At 35.8% G+C, this 20,199-nt stretch overlaps 1 protein-coding gene across 34 annotated transcripts in view; it reads right to left on the bottom strand.

Annotated features, from left to right (window-relative positions):
• Positions 1-20,199, bottom strand: part of PLEKHA5 (pleckstrin homology domain containing A5) — a 245,060-nt gene that overhangs the window by 155,770 nt on the left and 69,091 nt on the right. Inside the window, exon 1 of one of the 34 annotated variants that reach the window (XM_055358413.2) lies at positions 15,065-15,316. The exons of 32 other annotated variants lie outside the window; for them this stretch is intronic. Coding sequence is in view for 1 of the 2 variants with exons in the window: in XM_031000720.3 (XP_030856580.1) it covers positions 20,157-20,160 (4 nt within the window). In the remaining variant the exon portion in view is untranslated. Of the gene's footprint in view, positions 1-15,064; positions 15,317-18,499; positions 20,161-20,199 lie in introns of those variants that run through there. One more of the 34 variants, XM_031000720.3, reaches the window with a different exon arrangement.

Genomic DNA, 20,199 nt, shown 5'->3' with positions numbered 1-20,199 from the left:
CCAAAGGTCACAATCTCTTACGGAGAAGGGATTAAAGATATTAATGTACATTCATAGAAATAGTGCACACCATAGCTTTTAACATGCTAACTATAAATTCTAACCACAATTTGGCTTTATAAAACATCTAAAGTTGTATTGTTTAAAATGAGTCATGAATGACATAGCTTGTCTACAACCGGGGCTCTAGCATACATCTATGTTTCATTTTCATACCTCTGTCAAACTTAATGACGCAGACTGCAAGCTAGTTGACGTCAGTTAACTGATAACTTTTCTCAGGAAGTATTGGGCATTTCATCTGGAAATGTGGCTAACAACTATTTAAAGACAATTAACTTCATTTTATGTAGAAATTACAACTGCATTCCATAAACACATATGATTGATGAAAGCATTTACTCAAAGCTTTAAAAAAAAAAAAAGAAAAGAGAAAAAAGGAATTGGAGAGTTTCTTGGACTTTCTCTGTGTGAAATTGTTTCTTTTTCTTTTTTGGGGGGTGGGTGGGGTGGGGGTGGGAGCAGTTTCCAGCATTTTATTATGAAAAGTTTCAAGTATAGTTAAAAGTTGAATTAATTGTATGGTTAACATCTATACTCATCATCTAGGTTTTATAATTACATAACATTGTATTTGTTTACCACACATCTATCTACCATTCTTCTATCAACTCATCTTTTGTGTGAAATTGTTTTTTGAAAGAAGAAAATCGTTTTGAAAGTATTAACTGTTGTTTTATGGAATGCTTGACAAAACCAGAAAGGTACTTCTATTGTTCCTACTTTTTAAATGACTCCCCCATCCATACCCACACCAAAACCAATTATATAAAGATCTTGTATCAGTTATTTTTCTCTGAATGACACCAGAAATTGAGCCTATACATTAGGCACAGAGAATAACCTTCCCCTCTGAAAAATCCATGGGAAAAAAATCAATTAAAGCCTAAGATTAAAAGCAATTTAACCGTATTTTAAAAATAAAGACATATGTAAAATATTATATTAGCATGCTTTTAAAATAATAACAGGTAACCTATAAGTATTCAATGTATAGTAACAAGTCTCTCTAAATTATGATTGCCAATTCAAGGGAAGAACTTAAAAAAAAAAAGAAGGGAAACAGGAGTATTTGGAATAGCATACATCCAAATAATTCACAAATCTTTTATAATTGTTTCCCAAAACAACACACATACACACACATATATTCAAACACAAAAATAAAAAATAAATACAGTCCTACAAGATTAAAAATAGAAGTGTAATCAACAGAATTGTTACTAAAATGTTTGATTCCATCCCAAATTTGGAAATATAATTTAAGTCTTATTCACATATACAGTCATCCCTCAGCATGCTCGGGAATTTGGTTTCAGGACCACCTGCCTATATGCAAATCATCACCCCCGTGTAAACCCAAATCAGTGCATATGCGAGTCCTCGCGGAGCCCATGTATGTGAAAAGTCACCCCTTAGTATATGCAGATTTTGCATCCTGAGAATACTGTATTTTCAATCCTCTTTTGGTTAGAAAAAAAATTCACATATAAGTGGAGCAAGCGCAGTTCAAATCTGTGTTGTTCAAGGGTCAACTGTAATTTCTTTTTCAAGAAATAATAATTATTTTTGGGCTTTTTTTCTTTTTTAAAAATGTAATAACATATAGAGGAAAATGTAACAGAACAGTGATCCCATTGCCCAGGATAATCTGCTGATATACAAAAATAAGTAAACACAATATATACACATAATTAGATAATTCAAAGCTATCCAGGCAACCTTTCTATCAACTGTTTCAGATATACAAATTATTGAAATACTCCTCCACTCCTTTTTACTGGAGAAAAATCAATCATACAACTTTAGACATGTTTTTTAGAGAGAAAATATTTTATGAAGAAACATTTTTATTCTACAGGATTTTTGGATATTGCTGCAAAGATCATGAATTTATAAATACAGACTAATATGTTCTTATCTCTTATTCTTGTTGTATCTAATGAAATTTAGGTTTCTTTCATAAATGAGAATAAAATGTTATCTATTCAAGAGTTTACCATTCAAATCTTTATCCTCTATTCTTGCCAACTACATTAAATGTATGGCATCACTTTTTAAAAAATCACTGGCATCTTTGACTTTTTAAATTACAGGGAAAGTTAAGAGCTAGAAGTTAGGCAAAAATAACTCCGTTTTCTCATTTGACACCGGAGGAGAAAACATTTTGTGCAAACATTACTGGTAACCTGTTATAACTCTCTGTGGAGCAATGTCTCAGATGTATCTAAAACAATGCTATTTGACAATCCTATCCCTCTCTGATTAATGTCCCCCAGCGACAGAGAAGCTACTGATTTTTCAACCATTCTTAAGCTTCGAACAAGTCCCAGCAGATAATCTTACTTTCTAATTTACTGAAATAACTTAAATCATCTGACGTCTTCTCTCAACCACCTGTGGTAGCCAGCCCCCAAGATGGTATCCAACAATCTTGAGGCAGTCATCCAGCTAAACTGTAGCAATTTCCTGACCCACAGAAACATTTATTGTTGTTTTAAACACTGTATTTTGGGATGATTTGTTATGCAGCAATAGATAACTTAATGTAATCCATTTAACTATTCTGAAAGCTTGTAAATATTGTTAAGTCCTCATATTTAAAAAGCACACTTCTTCCTTCAGCTCTTTCATCTTTCTCCTTCCGCCAAACTCCTCCAGAGAGTCCACACCAATCATGCTACTGAAACTGCTTTCTTAAAGGTCAATCAATATTCTCATCATTGCCACATTAATGATCTCTCTTTCTCATACTGTTGATGTCTACGCAGCTTTTGACAACTGGAAATCTTTACATTCTTGGCTTCCACAGCACTGAATTCTCCTTAGCTCTGACCCAGGGAGAATTTTCCTACTTGGACTAATTTCCCAACTTCCTTCATGGGCTGTAATTTTATTCATACCTGTTGAACATTTTTATTCTGATTTGCATCCCTACCTTATCCCACAATTGGCATAGTGACAGCAACAAAAGCAACTGGCACAATTAAAATTTATTAAGCACTTATGTGCTCAGGCCGTATGCCAAGCTCCTATCACATATATCATCCTGTACATATTTAGCCTTTCCATTACTCCTTGGTGCCTAAATATTTCTGCAATTCTGGGTAACCTACTGCTTTATTCAATCTTTCCCTTTCTGGGAGTAAACTGCATTCCACACGTGTAATTCTCTTGTTTACTATCATATCAATCATCTCCCTGGCATAGAGAATAATGCTTAACACATAGTAGGTGTTTATAGAGCACAGAGTAAAATATTTGTTGCATGACTGAAAAATCCCATGTATCCCTTTTAATACTGTGTTTTTGATTATAATACGTTTAAAAATCATAATTACAACATGGGGATGAATCCTTGGCGTTGCCATTCTGAAGGTCAAAACCAGTCTAATATTGGCCATTGCATTTACTTAATTTAGACAATATTGTTGTAAGGCAGTCTCACTGCTACGACTATAAAACACAATCAAAATAACTACATCAGTAATTACAGTATTGAGAAAAGAAGTCACGGAGGACTTTTTCTGGAGAGAGAGTCAAGGGAAGAAGGATTAGAAGCATCCCAGGTTATATTTAACATATTAAGAGGCAACAGTAGCAGGCAGACAATCAGTAGTAGATCTGGAAGATAGTAATCACATTTACAAGAAAATATGATAGGAAAAACCTATGTCTCACCTTCATTTTCTCCATGTCCTAATAACAGTTCTTAGCCCACAGCCATCCAGGCAGTGAATCCCTTAGGTAGTCTAGGCTCTGCCCTTAACAGAACTTTTTTTTTTTTTTTGAGATGGATTCTCGCTCTGTCACCCAGGCTGGAGTGCAGTGGTATGATCTGGGCTCACTGCAACCTCCACCTCCCAGGTTCAAGCAATTCTCTTGCCTCAGCCTCCAAAGTAGATGGGACTACAAGTGCCTGCTACCACGCCTGGCTAATTTTTGTATTTTTAGTAGAGATGGGGTTTCAGCATGTTGGCCAGGCTGGTCTGGAACTCCTGACCTCAAATGATCTGCCCACCTCGGCCTCCTAAAGTGCTGGGATTACAGGCATGAGCCACTGCGCCCGGCCAACAGAACATTTAACCACTAGAAGGATCACATTAGTTTAGGACCTCTAAGAATCACCTATATTAAGATGAGTTCAATGTTACTCTCTTAGATTTTTTCCAAAGACAGCTGTAATAAAAAACCAAAGGAAGCCTGCCTATTTTGCTGCAAAAATTTTGTACAGCAAATTGTCTATTATATCACCCAGCGTTCCTAAATAAAAACCCACATGAGAAATTCTAGTCAAGGAAAAACTGTCTCTCTGGATAAACCAAAATGCCTCTTCTTTCTGACAGCACGGTAACTTATATTTCCCTTTTACAATGGGAAACGGAGCTAAAACTGAAGTTCAATTACAGCAATGTTATTGACTTCTATGTTTAGCAAGTTTGTATTTTGTGATTTTCTTTATTTCTAAACTTATCTATATTTTATTGCTTATACTTATCTTTTAAGTTTTCTAGAAAAAAACAATAAAAATAAATGTAATTCATGCCCAACTCAATATTATACAACCTTTTCTAACACATCTTATTTGTAAGTTGGGGGCTGACTTGTTGTTAAATTACCATTTTACCTTTGGAGACACAAATTTAGTCAGAAAGCCAAAAGTCAGTGCTTCTTCAAGCTATTGATATTATATTTACTATGTTGGCAATTATTAAGTGCCTATTATAGCTCTTGTTGGCTAGAACAATTTTTTAAAACTTGCTGAATTACTTGAGACTAAATTTAAAACTGCTAAAATTTTTAAAGGGGTCTCAGAGTAGAACAGGGCTCTTTATATGGCTTATTTTATGAAAATGTTCTCAGAAGAATATGATTATATGATTTCAAATATAAGAATGCTTTACAATTTTTAAAAAGCATAACTTGAAGTGCGAGGGGATGCTGTTATCCAAACTACTATATGCAACGCCCCTTACCTCCACACACATGAGGATAAAATGTTAGCTGTTAACATGTCAGAGGCCATATTTCCCTGGCCATTTCTGCATGCTAGAAAGCACTAAACAATAAATAGTTAACTCAGCGTCTGGATTCTATTATAGCTTCCATATTATTTATAACTCATAACATATTTTTATATTTTACATTTAAAAAAAAACTTTTGGCTAGCTGGCTAACCTAAACCAGCTTAAACTGACAAGGAAGTTCCAAGTAGTGCAAAAGAAGAAATAGTTTTTAGTAAGCAGATACATTTTAGAGCAATTTTTTTTTTTTTTTTGAGACAGAATCTCACTCTGTCTTCCAGGATGGAGTGCAGTGGCACGATCTCAGCTCACTGCAACCTCTGCCTCTCAGGTTCAAGTGATTCTCCTGCCTCAGCCTCTGGAGTAGCTGGGATTACAGGCATGCGCCACCACACCCAGCTAATTTTTTATTTTTAGTAGAAACGGGGTTTCACCATGTTGGCCAGGATGGCCCTCGAACTCCTGACCTCAGGTGATCCGCCCGCCTCGGCCTCCCAAAGTGCTGGGATTACAGGCATGAGCCACCGCGCCCAGCCAATTTTTTTTTTTTTTTTAAGGAAAGAAATACGCTGCTTTCAAATGAAAGGCAGCATCTACCCATGCAGATTGAATGATGTGATGAACAATTCATGGTTTTCACTTTCAGATGGGCTCTTAACACCATCTGGCAGACAACTCTTTCATTTGCTTTCATTCTCCCTTTAGCAGCTATTCTAAAATTTTTGTCACTCTCCTTAAGCCACCATCCTAATCACTCCCATGCCCCAAGCAAATATTTGTTGCCCTCAAATCTTAGGGTAGTTAAGTCCACCCTCCATCATATGTCCCTGGATCTGTTTTCTTCCCAACATCCCTGGCACCTTGTCCTAACAACTGGTTCTTCTCTTCCCTCCATCTTCAACCTTTTCTCTCTACTGGCTCCTATGTAGCAGCTGAAAAACACACTTTAGTCACTCCCATTCTTTGATGTTGTTGAATTTCTCTTTTCCTTCTCAGTCAAAAAGGCTATTTGTACTTCTCACTTCCTCCCTCCCACCTCTTTCCCTCCTCTATTAACTGTAATCTTAATTCGATTCTCCCTGTTGCCTCAGCAAAGGTCACTGATGTCTCTTTAACTGACAAAGTCAAAAGGTGCTTCTTGGTCCGCATATCAAAGGACTGATGTGTAGCACCTGAGACAGTAAACACTCCCCTCTCCTGGTTTTCCTAATCTCGGTCCTCTGGTTCTTTTATGCTAATCACTTCTGCTAGGTCTGCTCTGCTGAATTAGCATTCCTTTACACAGCAGCTAGACATTTGTTTCTTTTATGGTTCTACCTCCAAACCTACTTCATTTTACACACTCCATCCTTAAGTGGTTCAATCCATTCCTTATTAATCTTCTTATCATTCAATAACAATATTGATGTTTTAACTAAACCTTTACATTCTAAATCTATTGCTCTGATAATATTAGTATTATCATAATTATTATTATTTTGTTGTGTACAGCCCTATATCCAATTTTTGCTTCTCAACAGAAAGAATATCCTATCTACATTTCAAACTTAAAAGGTCCAATCTTTATTCCCAGTTAAACCTGTTTTTCCCCTGAAAATGTCTCATCTCAAACACAATTCAAATGCCAGAGAGAACAGTTCTCCCTCTCACATTCGCTACCTGCCATCCCAGTTCATCAAACCTAACATTCTATCTCCTTAACTTACGTTGTATTGATCTATCTCTATTTCCACTGCCACAGTTTAAAATCCTTGTCCCATTTTCAACTATACTATTTCAAACATTAAGGAATCTATGCCCTATCTCCTCCTCCTTCAATTTGTCCTCCACACTGCTGCAAGTTTCTCTAATATGCAATTTGTCCTGTTCTGCTCCCCTACTGAAACCCTTAAAAATGACCCTCACCAAGGCCTGCAGGATTGTCTATGCTCCTTAGCATGGCATACAAGGCTTTTCAGATCTGCCTTCCTCATCTGCCTGTGCTCCCTGCCCCCAAGCACCTCACACTGAATACTCTAGCAGCACTGAAGGACCTGTTCCCTGAAGACATCTATAATCTTTTGGTCTTGCTGTTCACTCGTCTAGAATGCCACACATCCCTGCTTTTCTGCTTAGCAATTTCTTTTTCAAAGAAACCATGCTTAGCAAATGCTTATTCATCCTTCAAAACCCAACACAGACATAATCTGCTCTGAGAAGCCACCCACACTCTCATATCCTTGGGCAGAAGAAATCGTTCCCCATCCATGCCGCTGCACACAATACACATACTTCTCTCTCTGTACGCAGCACCTGCTCCAAAGGGATCAGTCACCATCTTTGAAGATTTAGGTCACCTGGGTCTGGAATGTGTAAATAATCTCATGTTTGTTTCACTATCTGACATAAATGATATTCTTATAGACCCTATTTCCCCTATGTGGTAGATTAGGAGTTGTCTGAATTCTTGGAAATCTAGTATAGGTACTGGAACAAGACTGAAAACAATTCTTCAGTTTAGAGACTAAGAATTTTGGAGTTACATAGATCTGGGCTTAAATTCTAACTCTGCCACTTACAGTCTCCGAGAGCCTGAAATTAAACAACAACAACAACAACAAAAAAAACCCCACTCTCATCATGTTTTCCTCTTTCTGAAATGGGAATGATATCTTCCCTGTAGATGCTGTGAGGATATGTTTGATGAATTTATGAACATACTGGTCATGCAACATTTCAAAAGTTATAAATATTTAAGATGAAAGCTAAACTAATGAGCATGGATTAATTTTTCTTTTTTTTTTTTTCTTTTATTCGAGACACGGTTTTGCTCTGTCTGCCTCCTGGGTTCAAGCAATTCTTGTGTCTCCGCCTCCGGAGTAGCTGGGATTACAGGCACCTGCCACCATGCCTGGCTAATTTTTGTATTTTTAGCAGAGATGAGATATCACCATGTTGGCCAGACTGGTCTTGAACTCCTGGCCTCAGGTGATCAGCCCGCCTCGGCCTCTGAGTGTTGGGATTACAGGCGTGGGCCACCACACGCGGCCAATTAATTTTTCAAAACCTGCTTACATTTACTTGAAAGTAATGTTTTAACAGATGCCTTATATTTTTGTTTCTCTTTTGACTTTGGTTGATAGCTGCCCCATGTTTAAATTTAAGATGGAATCTCGCTCTGTCTCCCAGGCTGGAGGGCAGTGGCGTCACCTCAGCTCACTGCAACCTTCACCTCCTGGGTTCAAGCGATTATTCCACATGATCCCAACTGTGACAAAGACTTAGCAGATGTGACTGAATTACCAAAGTCACCAATGTTGTGGTAATTTGTTACAGTAGTCATTGGAAACTAATACAAGCCTCCCGTTAAATAAAATTTATAGAAGTTCATTGGTTTGGACTGAGCTCCTGCACTAGGCTCAACAGACCAAACCAAAATGGAGTTACTCATGCTGAAGTTCACACCACCAAGCCAAAACCAAGTTGTTTATCAGACCTTCCAAGAAATCGGGAGAGGAATGGAGATAACAGCCAAATCCCCAAGGAGGCCACTTTTAGCTGGCATGATAAGGCAGTACCTCCTGCTTTAAACTTTAAAAAAGGAAAGTAACTTTGAAACAACCAATCTGCTTTTTGTTCTCTGTTTCGGCTTTCTTCAGCCCTTTTCTGTCAATAAAACCAACCTCCTCTGCTCAGCTCATCACAACACTCGTTCTGTTTTATAGGATGAGGTCTCATCTAATTCTAGAATTGCAAATAAAAGCCAATTAAGATCTTTAAAATAAATTTTTTTTGTGACTAGGTCATTTGATATCTTCTATTGACTTAAAACAACAGAAATTTATTTTCTTTCAGCTGTAGAGGCCAGAATTCATGCCAAAATCAGTTTTAATGGGCAGATATTAAGGTGTTCAGAGGGATTCCATAGGCTGTAAAGGAGAATAAGTTCATGTTCGCCTCTTCCAGCTTCTGCATGCCTTGGCTTGTGGTCCCATCACTCCATCTCTGCCTCAGGAGTCACACTGCTCTCTGAAATTTCCCTCTGCCCACCTCCCCTTCTAAGGACACTTGTGACTGCATTTGCCACCGCCCTCCCCACCAAGATCAAGGAAAACCTCATCTCAAAGTCCTTAATTTAATCACATCTGCTAAGCATTTGCCACAGAAAGTAGCCTTCACAGGTTCTGGGATCAGAATATTATCAGTACACACTCTGAAGTGGGGGAGTATTATTCAACTTGGTGGGGGCAGGGTATGTGTTATAAAACCAAAGAACAAAGTGTAGGGGCAACTCTCTATCTTATTCATATCTTTGGTATATCTGTAATTTTTTACAATAATTATTTCATAATTTTTAAGTATTAAAAACAAGAAAAAGAATATAATGTAATATTCCTCCATAAACCCTAGACAATACCTCCTTAAGCCTTAAAATACATGGCTAAGTTTCATGTTAATGTCTAGATTTACAGCAGTAACTCTATTGAATGTCATTGTTAAAATTTATAAATAGATCAACTCTTCAAATATAAAAAAAAAAATTGCTTCCTTATTAACTCTTTAGAAACTGGAGAAAAGGCAGTGAAAATGACAATGTCTCTGACCAACCAGGAAACACATACACTGATTAAGTCTCCCAACATTCACATCCTTTGCTCTATAATTTCTGCTTATTAACCTTAGTAATCCATCTCCCAGATAAATTTTGCTGGCTAGATATTAACTGCTGCACTTCTTCCTTTCCTGCCTCTGACAATGTGACCTCAAAGGGAAAATATGTTTCTGATATATACTTAAAAATCATACTTTCTTACTGACTTAAACTATAATTTCAGATATTTATTCTCAAGGAAAATGTATAGCTCCAAAAAATTACGCATAAAAAAATCATAGCTCATCTGGAATGGAAAATAACCCAAAGATGTGTGCTAGACAGCAGACAAGCTGTACACCAGACATCAAGAAGAATGGGAGAAGATTCCAATTCCTAAAATCCAGAACTCTTCCACTGGAAATCATTCATGTTAAATGACAACTAATGGGAAAAGTTCCACTTGTATTAATAAGTCACAGGTCCTCTGTTCTGGATTTACAGTCTTTGTTACCTTTACAAAGTAGATTTTGGACTTATACTTTTAAAAATGTCAGAAATAAAAATCTCTAAATATTTGTAACATTTTACTAAGATGTATCAGGGGACTTCAAAAAGTCTGTGGAAAAATGAAAGAAAAGATAAATATTATAAACTAATCCTTAACAAAAACTCCATTAAGGTTAAAACACTTTCGTAAATGAGAATATCAGCCATTTAGTACATCCCTAAATAACTGAGAGCCCTAAGAATTTAACCATGTCAATGTAGTCTTTTTCACGTTATTAACTGAGTACAAATGGACATCCGTTAAAGATTTTTTTAACATTAGGAAACAAGAAGTCAGAAGAAGCCAAATCAGGATGATGAGATGTATGCCCCATGACTTCCCACAGAAACTCTCACAAAATTCCTTTGTTTGATGAGAGGAATGAGCAGGAGCATTGTTGTGGTGGAGAAGAACTCTGTGAAGATGACTTCCCAGACATTTCTACTAAAGCTTTGACTAACTTTCTCAAAACTCTCATAAGTAGATGTTATTGTTCCTTGGCCCTTGAGAAAGTCAACAAGGAAAATGCCTTGAGCATCTTTTAAAATCGTTGCTGTGATCTTTGGTCTTGACCAGTTCACTTTTGCTTTAACTAAACCACTTCCGCCTCTTGGTAGCCACTGCTTTGATTGTACTTTGTTTTCAGGACCATACTGGTAAAGCCATATTTCATCTTCTGTTACAATTCTTCAAAGAAATGCTTCAGGATCTTGATCCCACTTGTTTAAAATTTCCACTGGAAGCTCTGCTCTTCTCTGGAGCTAATCTGGGTGCAACAGTTTTGGCACTCACTGAGTGGAAAGTTTGCTCAACTAATTTTTCAGTCAGATTTGTGTATACTGAATCAATCAAGCGGTCTATGGTGGTGGCTCCTATTTCTGCTGTTAACTGTCAGTCTTCAATTAGGGCATGAACAAGATTTATTTTTTCCTTGAAAACTGATGTGGATGGTCTGTTGGTGCAAGCTTCATCTCTAACATTGTCTTGTCCCTTCCTAAAATGAGTTATCCATTTGTAAACTGCTGATTTCTTTGGAGTGTTGTCCCCATAAACTTTTTGTGAATCACCAATGATTTCACCATCCTTCTACCCAAGCTTTACCATAAATTTGATGTTTATTCTTGCTTCAATTTTAGCAGAATTCATGTTGCTCTGATAGGAGTTCTTTTCAAGCTGATGTCTTATCCTTCTTAGTGCCTCAAACTAGGTCCTGTTCAGACACGCTATAACACATTCATACAGGCTTATTTTGGTGTAAAAAAATTTATTAAATCCATGCATAGTTTTATCACAATATCCACTTTCCATAAATTTTTGAAATCCCCTCATATTTTTCACTATTTCTCTCTGAACTGCATATTCAATTTCTAGTACTTTATTTTGAGATAAATATGGCTACTAAACCACCAAAATATCAATTTTACACTAATCTTAATGGAAACTCAATCTATCTCCATTCTCAGGGACAATCATATTGATGTCAAATATTTGAGGCCAACATTCGATCTGCAGAGTACCCTGGGGTCAAGTAACCAGCCCATCTCAGGCTCTTAAGTAGCTAAGAATAGGAAGTCTTGCCCCTAGATCTATTAATATTTGTATCCTCTCTTTTTAGAATAAACAATGATTTGAGAACATGTATAGTCATTAGGTTACAGCAAAGAAAACTGCTATTTAAACTAGGTTTCAAATTTCACAGGAGTGCCAAAAAATGAGAGCTTAGCTGGAAACCAAATCCAACTATCAATTTTTCAAAATACAATTTAAGAAAAAGTCCCCTAAAGTAGGTGGGTGGGCCAATGGAGCAGACAATAGGTATTCTACTTCCATGAGTATGATGTGTTTCAATGAAGAGGCAGAAGGTTTAAATCCGAGTGAAAAAATATTTTTTGAGACAGAGTTTTTGCTCTGTTGCCCAGGCTGGGGTGCAATGGCATGATATCGGTTCACTGCAACCTCTGACTCCTGGGTTCAAGTGATTCTCCTCCTCAGCCTCCCGAGTAGCTGGGATTATAGGCGCCTTCCACCATGCCCAGCTAATTTTTGTATTTTTTAGTAGAGACAGGGTTTCACCATGTTGGCTAGGCTGGTCTCGAACTCTTGACCTCAGGTGATCCACCTGTCTAGGCCTCCCAAAGTGCTAGGATTACAGGTGTGAGCCACCACACCTGGCCTAGATAAACATTTATTGAATGCCTACTTTGTGACTAACAGCATGCTAGGTTCTTTAGAGTATGAGAGTAGGTTCTCTAGAGTAGAGAATGAGTGGAAACTTGTGAGAATTATCAAAGTCTTTACTTGGTTACTATTTTATTATAAATATTTCATGTAGTAGTCATTGACTACACTCCTAGTGGCTTTCAAAAATGCCATTTTAACTTATGTAACTATTACAATCACCTTATCTACTAATTATACATTTTACTTCTCATTACCGTGTAATTCTAAGATTACAAAATAGAAGATAAAAAGCAAACTGACAATTTTTCCTTCACTTATCCAGATATTTTAATATAGAAATTCATAGTTACAATTACTGAAATGTTTGCCGAATGTTTAATATTATGTATTACAGTTTTTCCTTTTAAAAGTAAACCATATGCCAGAAAAAATTAAGTTCCAGGGTAAGGTTCTGAATAAGATATTAAAGGGCAAGAAGTTCTGCTATGAACAATCCTTTGTGGTCTATTATTCCCCAAACGTACTTGACCACAAAACCCATTTTCATCTACCACTACTTAGGATCTTTAAGCACCACTGATATTCATCAAAATTAAGGAAATAAGTGTTCCTTAATGGGTAGATGTTAAGTTAAATGAGTAGATAAATTTAATGATTTGGAAATGAATAAGATATATAGGTATATGCTCAATATCTAGAAACCTGGCAAAGAGACCCTTGCCATTGGTAATTTTTCTTTCTGTATTCTTCTTTCATTTTCCCAGTATTTCTCCACACTTTTCTTTAATAGATCTTCTATTCATTATTTCTCTTCTATTGATCTATGAAGACTTATGATTAGAGGTATCTGGGACTAAAAAAATAAGAGAAAATAGTATAAAATAGTATAACAATATAATCTTGCCATGAAAATTTTGTGATCATCCAGTTTACAGTGAATATGAGAGAAAGAAGTTAAAACCACATCTGTCACCATTACATAATACACATAGAATATGTATTTCTGAGATTAGTTTCAAAGACTACAGAGGACTTTATAGATTTTATACACTTGAAATATTTTAGTTAAAAAAAATTTAATAGAATTCGGACAAGCAATACTTGTTTGTTTTCTTCCCACAATGGCTATTAGTGAATGACTTATCCCCTCATGACTCTTTGTCACAGTCTGCGAAATAATTTTATTACTTTAGAAACTATAAATGAACCACTTTATTGCCATGGTAAAGTATTATACTAAAAGTAAGTAGAAATAAACAAGGTATGCATCATGTGCAAGGTCAAACAAGTGAGTCAGTGTAAAGAAGTGGGAATAGATTTCTTGAGTCCTGTCACCCAGTCCTCATCTCTAAACGCTAACCCTCCCTTTTCATGAATATATAAACTTAAGTATACACCCACCTCCTTCATATGTGCCAATCCTGGAAAATGGCATAGTGGGGGAAGTTCACAAAATAAAGATATTTCAGGAAAGCCTCACATAATTGCCTGGCATTTGAAGGTACTAAGCTTTCAGTAGTCTCTTCCTATCGTTCCCACCCCCCATATCATTTTTCTAGACCTCTTTAAAGCACCTTATAGCCTCAAATTCCCTACCTGACATTTATGTGTACTAACAAACATGATTTTCCCCGAAGGAAATAAATATGGTAATTTTATGCTTTTTCTTCAAATCATCAAAAAATATAATGGTTTATCTCTAGCAGAGTAATGCTATTTTAATCTCCAGGAGAAGACTCTGAATATTTGGTTGCCAAGTTTACCTATTATAAATACATAATCAAAATTGTGTTCATCATGAAATAACAATGTATAGATTTTAAATATTACATAATATTATAAGAGCACAATATGGAGAAAATGCATAAAAATATCGCCCTTTAACTTCATGGTAAAACACGAACACTTTGGATTAAAAAAAAAAATCACAAAACATTTAAATAAGATTATCTTCCTATTGATCACCATAATATGAGCTCAGAGAAAGTAACAGCCTAAACTGGCAAAACTATTATCACGCAACTCTTCTGTAGCTAATTCAGTAAATAAAGATAGAATTCTAAATATGAATACAGAACAACTCTAACACCTTTTATTTTACAAAATGTTGTCAATTTCATTTTATTTTAGAATAGTTTATATGATCAACTGTATTACACAGCAAACTTTCATTTTTAAACGACCTTTTTAATAATATGTGTACATATTACTGTAACACACCCTATCATTTTCTTTAAAGAATTTTTGATCTTATGCAAACTGGGTCTTACCTATTACTTTGGTAGATACAATATAGAAATGTGAAAGCAAAGACTGTACTTTCATTAAGATGTAAGAACAAAAATGCTAAACTGTCCAAAAAAACAAATCCTGAAGTTATCTCGGCACATAATTCTGCCAGCATTATTCAAAACAAGTCAGCAAGAAAATTTGTGGAGAACATGAGAAAGTATCATCATAGCAATTTATGAACTTGTCACCTCAGAAATGTACTGGAAATATTTCAGAAGAATAAGATTTAGACTGCAGAAACAATTTTCTCCCCATCCCGGCTAAGTTGCTTGCTACATAAAGCTTCAGCATAGTACAAAAAAGCAGCAGATATAAGTAAATACATAGACTAGCTAGGAATAACTGACCGATTAGAGCAAAATAGAACAAAGCAGCCAATTAACTCACCAAATAGCCTTTTGCTAAAAATCTGTGTTCTTTTCTTTGTCTCAGGCTTCTGGTTTCTAAAGACAAATTACATGCTTCCTGACAGAACGATGACAAAGGGGCACACCGTGATCTCTTTTCTGCTCTTTCCACTATAAGAAAACTGAACCACACCGCAGTCTCCAAGAGTAAGTACTTCATATGAGCATGCTCAGTATCTAATTTAAATGACTTGGTATTTCATCTCAGCATATGATGACCTACATGCAAATAAACTGAGAAAGCTGCAAATTTAATAAAGATCATTAACTGACAATAAACTATACAGAACTACCAAATGATAACTGATTTGTTTTTAACTTCATAATCTTTGTGGTTCATTTAACTGGAAATGATTATTTCTACAAGTTTATTAAATAACAAGTCCTTAGGTTTCAATATAGAATTAACTATGTCAACATAAGAATCCCAAAATGCCAGAATGAATTGGAAGTTGCAAAACATCCAAGATGTGATCCCAAAATGTAAATGGGACCAGTGATAAATTAAACAAACTATAAACTATCCTTATTTCACTTTTCAATCTCTTATTCTGTTCTCTTGCCTGTTCACCAAGTAAAACAATCTGAAAACTATGCAGTGGTATTTTAACTTCTCCTTTGGAAATATTAATAAAGACTAATAAACTGAAATGTTCAATGTATTTATTAAAATGTTTGCTATCTTCAAACCACAGTGATAGGATTTTTCTTATCTGTTGTTTACATATTAAATAATTGATTTATAGATCATACATCACCCAAATATTGATAAACCTATACAAAAATTTTTAAATAATGTTGCATGTTTGAGAAAAAGTTTTATAAAAATGGCACAAAAATCAGCAAAATATTCTGTGTATGCATGTTTATGCCATCAAATACATAATTCACACCTAGTTTGTTAAGTAAATTGCTGCAATGGCCATTAGTTTGGGATGATAAAAATATGGTCAAGAAGTTTTCTCCTCTGTTCCATTTTAATTTTCCTCCATAAATCCAGATCTAGTACAGCCCCACTAAAACCAGCCAGACAACTCTTTCGTAACTACTTTCCACTTTCACCTTGGGTATATGAGCAAAAATAGGAAGTGTCTGAACACTTGACATGCACCAAGCTCACGATAGCAACTCACTGACAGAGTGGGACTGACCCATCTTTAAATGTACCCATATGCTAATTAGTGCTTTTCCCTTCTTCCCAACCCTTCCTGGTCACCTCTATTACTTCCCTATTGTAAATCACCCTTCTATATAAATGTCTCATTTTTGAGAACAGTAGCCTCACAATCCTCTACCCTCCTGCCTCTTAACATGGAGGGTGTGGGAAGGTAAGAAGACACAGGAAATAGCCATCCCATGGAAACAGCTAAGGTAAGGCCCTTCCTGGGACAAGGTTATCAAAAGGTCGCAAAAATTAAAATGTGTCAATACGCATATATTTTGTGTCTCTAAGTACTGCATGTATTGGGGGGGGTAGTTCTGTAGAAAGAGTAAGTTACCTACAGTACTCAAAGAAAGCTCTATGATTCCTAAATGAGAAAGTGAAAATTCTTCACTAAAAAGAAACAAAAAATCTAACTGTGATCTCTAAGTATTATTTGAGAACAGGTTATATATGAATCACGGTACGCTGCAATGCACAATGGAAACAAAAATGAGTACAACTATCTCTGCTTTTAAAAGAGTTCAACTGATAGGAAAGACTAGGCAAGAGTACATATACATATAACTAATCTAAGTATTACAGCAAAAGACAGGTGCTTTAGTGTTCTAGAGAGTTTAGAGAAAAGAGAGAAAGCATTTGAAGGAAGGCAATTAGTAGTCTTTGTGAGAGGGGTGAACTTTCTGAAATGCCCAGGTGAATACTAAGGATCTAGACCAGACAGGAGAGAGAAAGAGGAGGAAACAGCCAGGTCAAGGCTGAGATATGGCACAGTGGAGGACCTGGGAACTGGTGGTGTGGAGACTGGAGAACTTGTATTGACAATGTGAATACTAGAAAGTGACGGGTGTCAACAATGGGAAGAAAGAAAGAGATAAAAACTAATTATTCTGGGATAGAATCTGGAAGCAGATGGCAAGAAGTGTTCTATACCCTGGATAATGGAAGAGTAAGGGAGTCAACTCTAAGAGATAGACAGAAAAACAGGTAAATGAGGACAGGTAAACAGGTGGTAATTCCAGTCACATCGGCATAGTACTTACTCATTTCAAATTCACTTTATGAATTCCTCCATATCACTAAATTGCTTTCTAACATGCATTTCCTGTCTCCTATACATCCAACTTAAGTGTTCTGATTTAAAATTAAGATCATCTTGTAATTACATATATCCTTTAAACTTGAGGCCTTCTTTTTTAAATCCTTATATATCACTTATTCTTTAACTTACTGATTTACCCTTTCTCTACCAGCAAAACCTGATACAATGTTTCCCAAATACTACCCCAGTAAGAATGAATGTTTAAAAACTCAACCAAAGATATAACTCACTTCTATGACAACTGAATATCCTCTGAAGACTTTATACAGTTTTAGTGCATTTGTCCTAATGCAGGTAGGACAGTGCATTTGTACTGATACATGAGGATGGGTGGATCTCGCTCATGACTTAAACAATCTGCCTTCCATCTGATACCTAACCAAAGGGAGGGAATGAGAGGAGCAAGACTGGAAATGAATACATGAGCCTTATACGGCAATTATCATTATCACATCATTATCACCCAGAGACCACAGTTTGTTAGTGTTCACAATTGGAGTTTGTTAGGGTTCACAATTGGCGTTTGTACATTCTACGGGCTGAGTCTTACACTGCAATCTGTTGTTGTTTTGTTTACCATTGGGTTATAGCAGAACCATTTGTGAAGCTGGAGAACACACACAGACATACTCTCAGGGTCCAGAAACCTTTCAACCTGACCTGTCAGTGGAGCCAGTCTGTAAAACCTCTCTAAATTTTGAGTTTGCTCTGATTAAGAACCACTGCTCTAGATGCTCACCAGTTCACAGCCTTTCAACTTATGAGTCTTGTTTTAAGGTGATGAATGACAGCCAGCACTTACAGAATGTCTCATATATATGATTTCATTTAATATTCACAAATCCTCACATAATAGATCTTATTAATATTCTACCTGGTAAACAAATCTGGACACAGAGACTCAGAGGCTTCTCCCGTGTCACACAGATAAGTGAATAGAGTTGAAATTTGGACCCAGATTTTGGAATTTTTTTGTGGTAACAGAAACCCAAGGTCTAAATGTGACCTAAAAGGCAGTGAACTCAGCAGGCAAAACTACTGAAAATAATTTTCAAGAGTAAAGAAATATGGAAAAAGGTAGGAGAAGAGTGGGGGAGTAACTGTGAAGGGAATAATTAAGAACGAACAAAAAGTAATGAACCCAAGGCAAGTGGTACTAACTCAGCTTTTATTTAGTTTTATTGCAGTGTAATTCACATTTCATTAAACCCACCTATGGTTAAGTGTACAGTTCAGTGACTTTTAGTGAATTTACAGAGTTGTGCAACTATTACCACATCTAGTTTTATAACATTTCTATCACCACAAAAAAATTCCCTCATGTCCCATTTACAGTCAATCTCCACGTCCACCACCAGCCCTAGGCAACCACTGATTTGTTTTGTCTCTATAATTTGCCTTTCTGGGAAATTCATAAAAATGGAATTATACAATGTGTAGTCTCTGTGTCTGGCTCTTTTAGGCAGCATCAAGGTTTTAAAGTTCAGTCATCGTATACCATTTATCAGTCAATTATTTCTTTTTATTGCTGGGTAGTTTTATTGTATTGATAAGCACATTTTGTCTCTCCATTCACAGTAGTTGACAGACATTTGCACTGTTAGGCTGTTATGAATAATGCTATCAACATTTTAGTACAGATCTTTGTGTGGACATGTTTTCATTCTTAAAATACTTACGTAGTAAAATTGCTTGGTCAAATTTACAATTAATTTTTTCCAGAAACTGCCAATCTCTTTCCAAAGTGGTTCTAACATTTTATATTTCTATTACCAGTGTAACAGAGTTTGCGTTTCTCCACATCCTCCGCAATACTTGATACTGATAGTCTTTGATTATAGCCATTCTAGTGGGTTCCTCAGTGTGGTTTTAATTTGCAATTTGCTAATGTCTAATGATGCTGAACATCTTTTCATGTGCTCACTGGCTATTTGAGTACATTCTCATGTGAAATACATTTAAATTTTTCCCTCATTTAAAAAATTGAGCTGTTTGTCTTGTTATTATTGAGTTGTAAAAGTTCTTTAAAAATTCTGGATATGAGTTATTTGACAAATATGTGATTTGCCTGTACTTTCTCCCAGTCTGTGACTTGTCTTTTCATTCTCTTCAGTATCTTACACAGATAAAGCAAAATTTCTAAATTTTGATGAAGTCTAATTTATCAATTTTTTCTTTTGTAAATCTTTAATCACATCTAAGAAATCTTTGCCAGACCCAATGTCACAAATAATCTCTTTTTTCTAAAAGTTTTATACTTTTTGTTTTTACATTTAAATCAATAATCCACTTAATTTTTGTGCATAAGGTTTTAAAAATTTTTTATGCTTACATATAGCTATCTATCTAATTATCATAACATCATTTACTGAATCATTCATTTTCCCCCAACGAATTCCTTGGGTACCTCTGTCAAAATTCCTTCCTTGGTTTTGGAAATCAGAAATAGCAAGCAAGGAAAGGGTTAAGAAAAATGAATGAAGATACAGACAGATTTGGATTGAAGAGGAAGAAAAAGCTAATGAAGTTCATGCCTGATAGTTTCTACTTTCTTCTCCAAGATATGATCTACTAGGAATGAGGAAAAGAGGAGTGAGACAAGCATTCTGAGGTGAGTAATCAAAGATTTGGAACATTTGTTATGGAGAATAGGAAAGCTACTGGATAACAAAGACAATCAGTTTAGAATATGCTGTTTTGTCAAGTAGTATTAGTCACCAAGAAGTGAAGCTAGTCATAGGCCTGCATACAGATACTGGAACTTCCATTACATCTTCTATTCCCAGGAAGAATGAAAAGGAAATCTATTCAGCTGGAAGGATAAAGGATAAAAAAAATTTTTTTAATGTTT

The sequence above is a fragment of the Gorilla gorilla genome, chromosome 10 (assembly GCF_029281585.2).
Source record: "Gorilla gorilla gorilla isolate KB3781 chromosome 10, NHGRI_mGorGor1-v2.1_pri, whole genome shotgun sequence".
Classification (NCBI taxonomy): Eukaryota; Metazoa; Chordata; class Mammalia; order Primates; family Hominidae; genus Gorilla; species Gorilla gorilla.
This window is presented reverse-complemented; position numbering and strand designations above follow the sequence as displayed.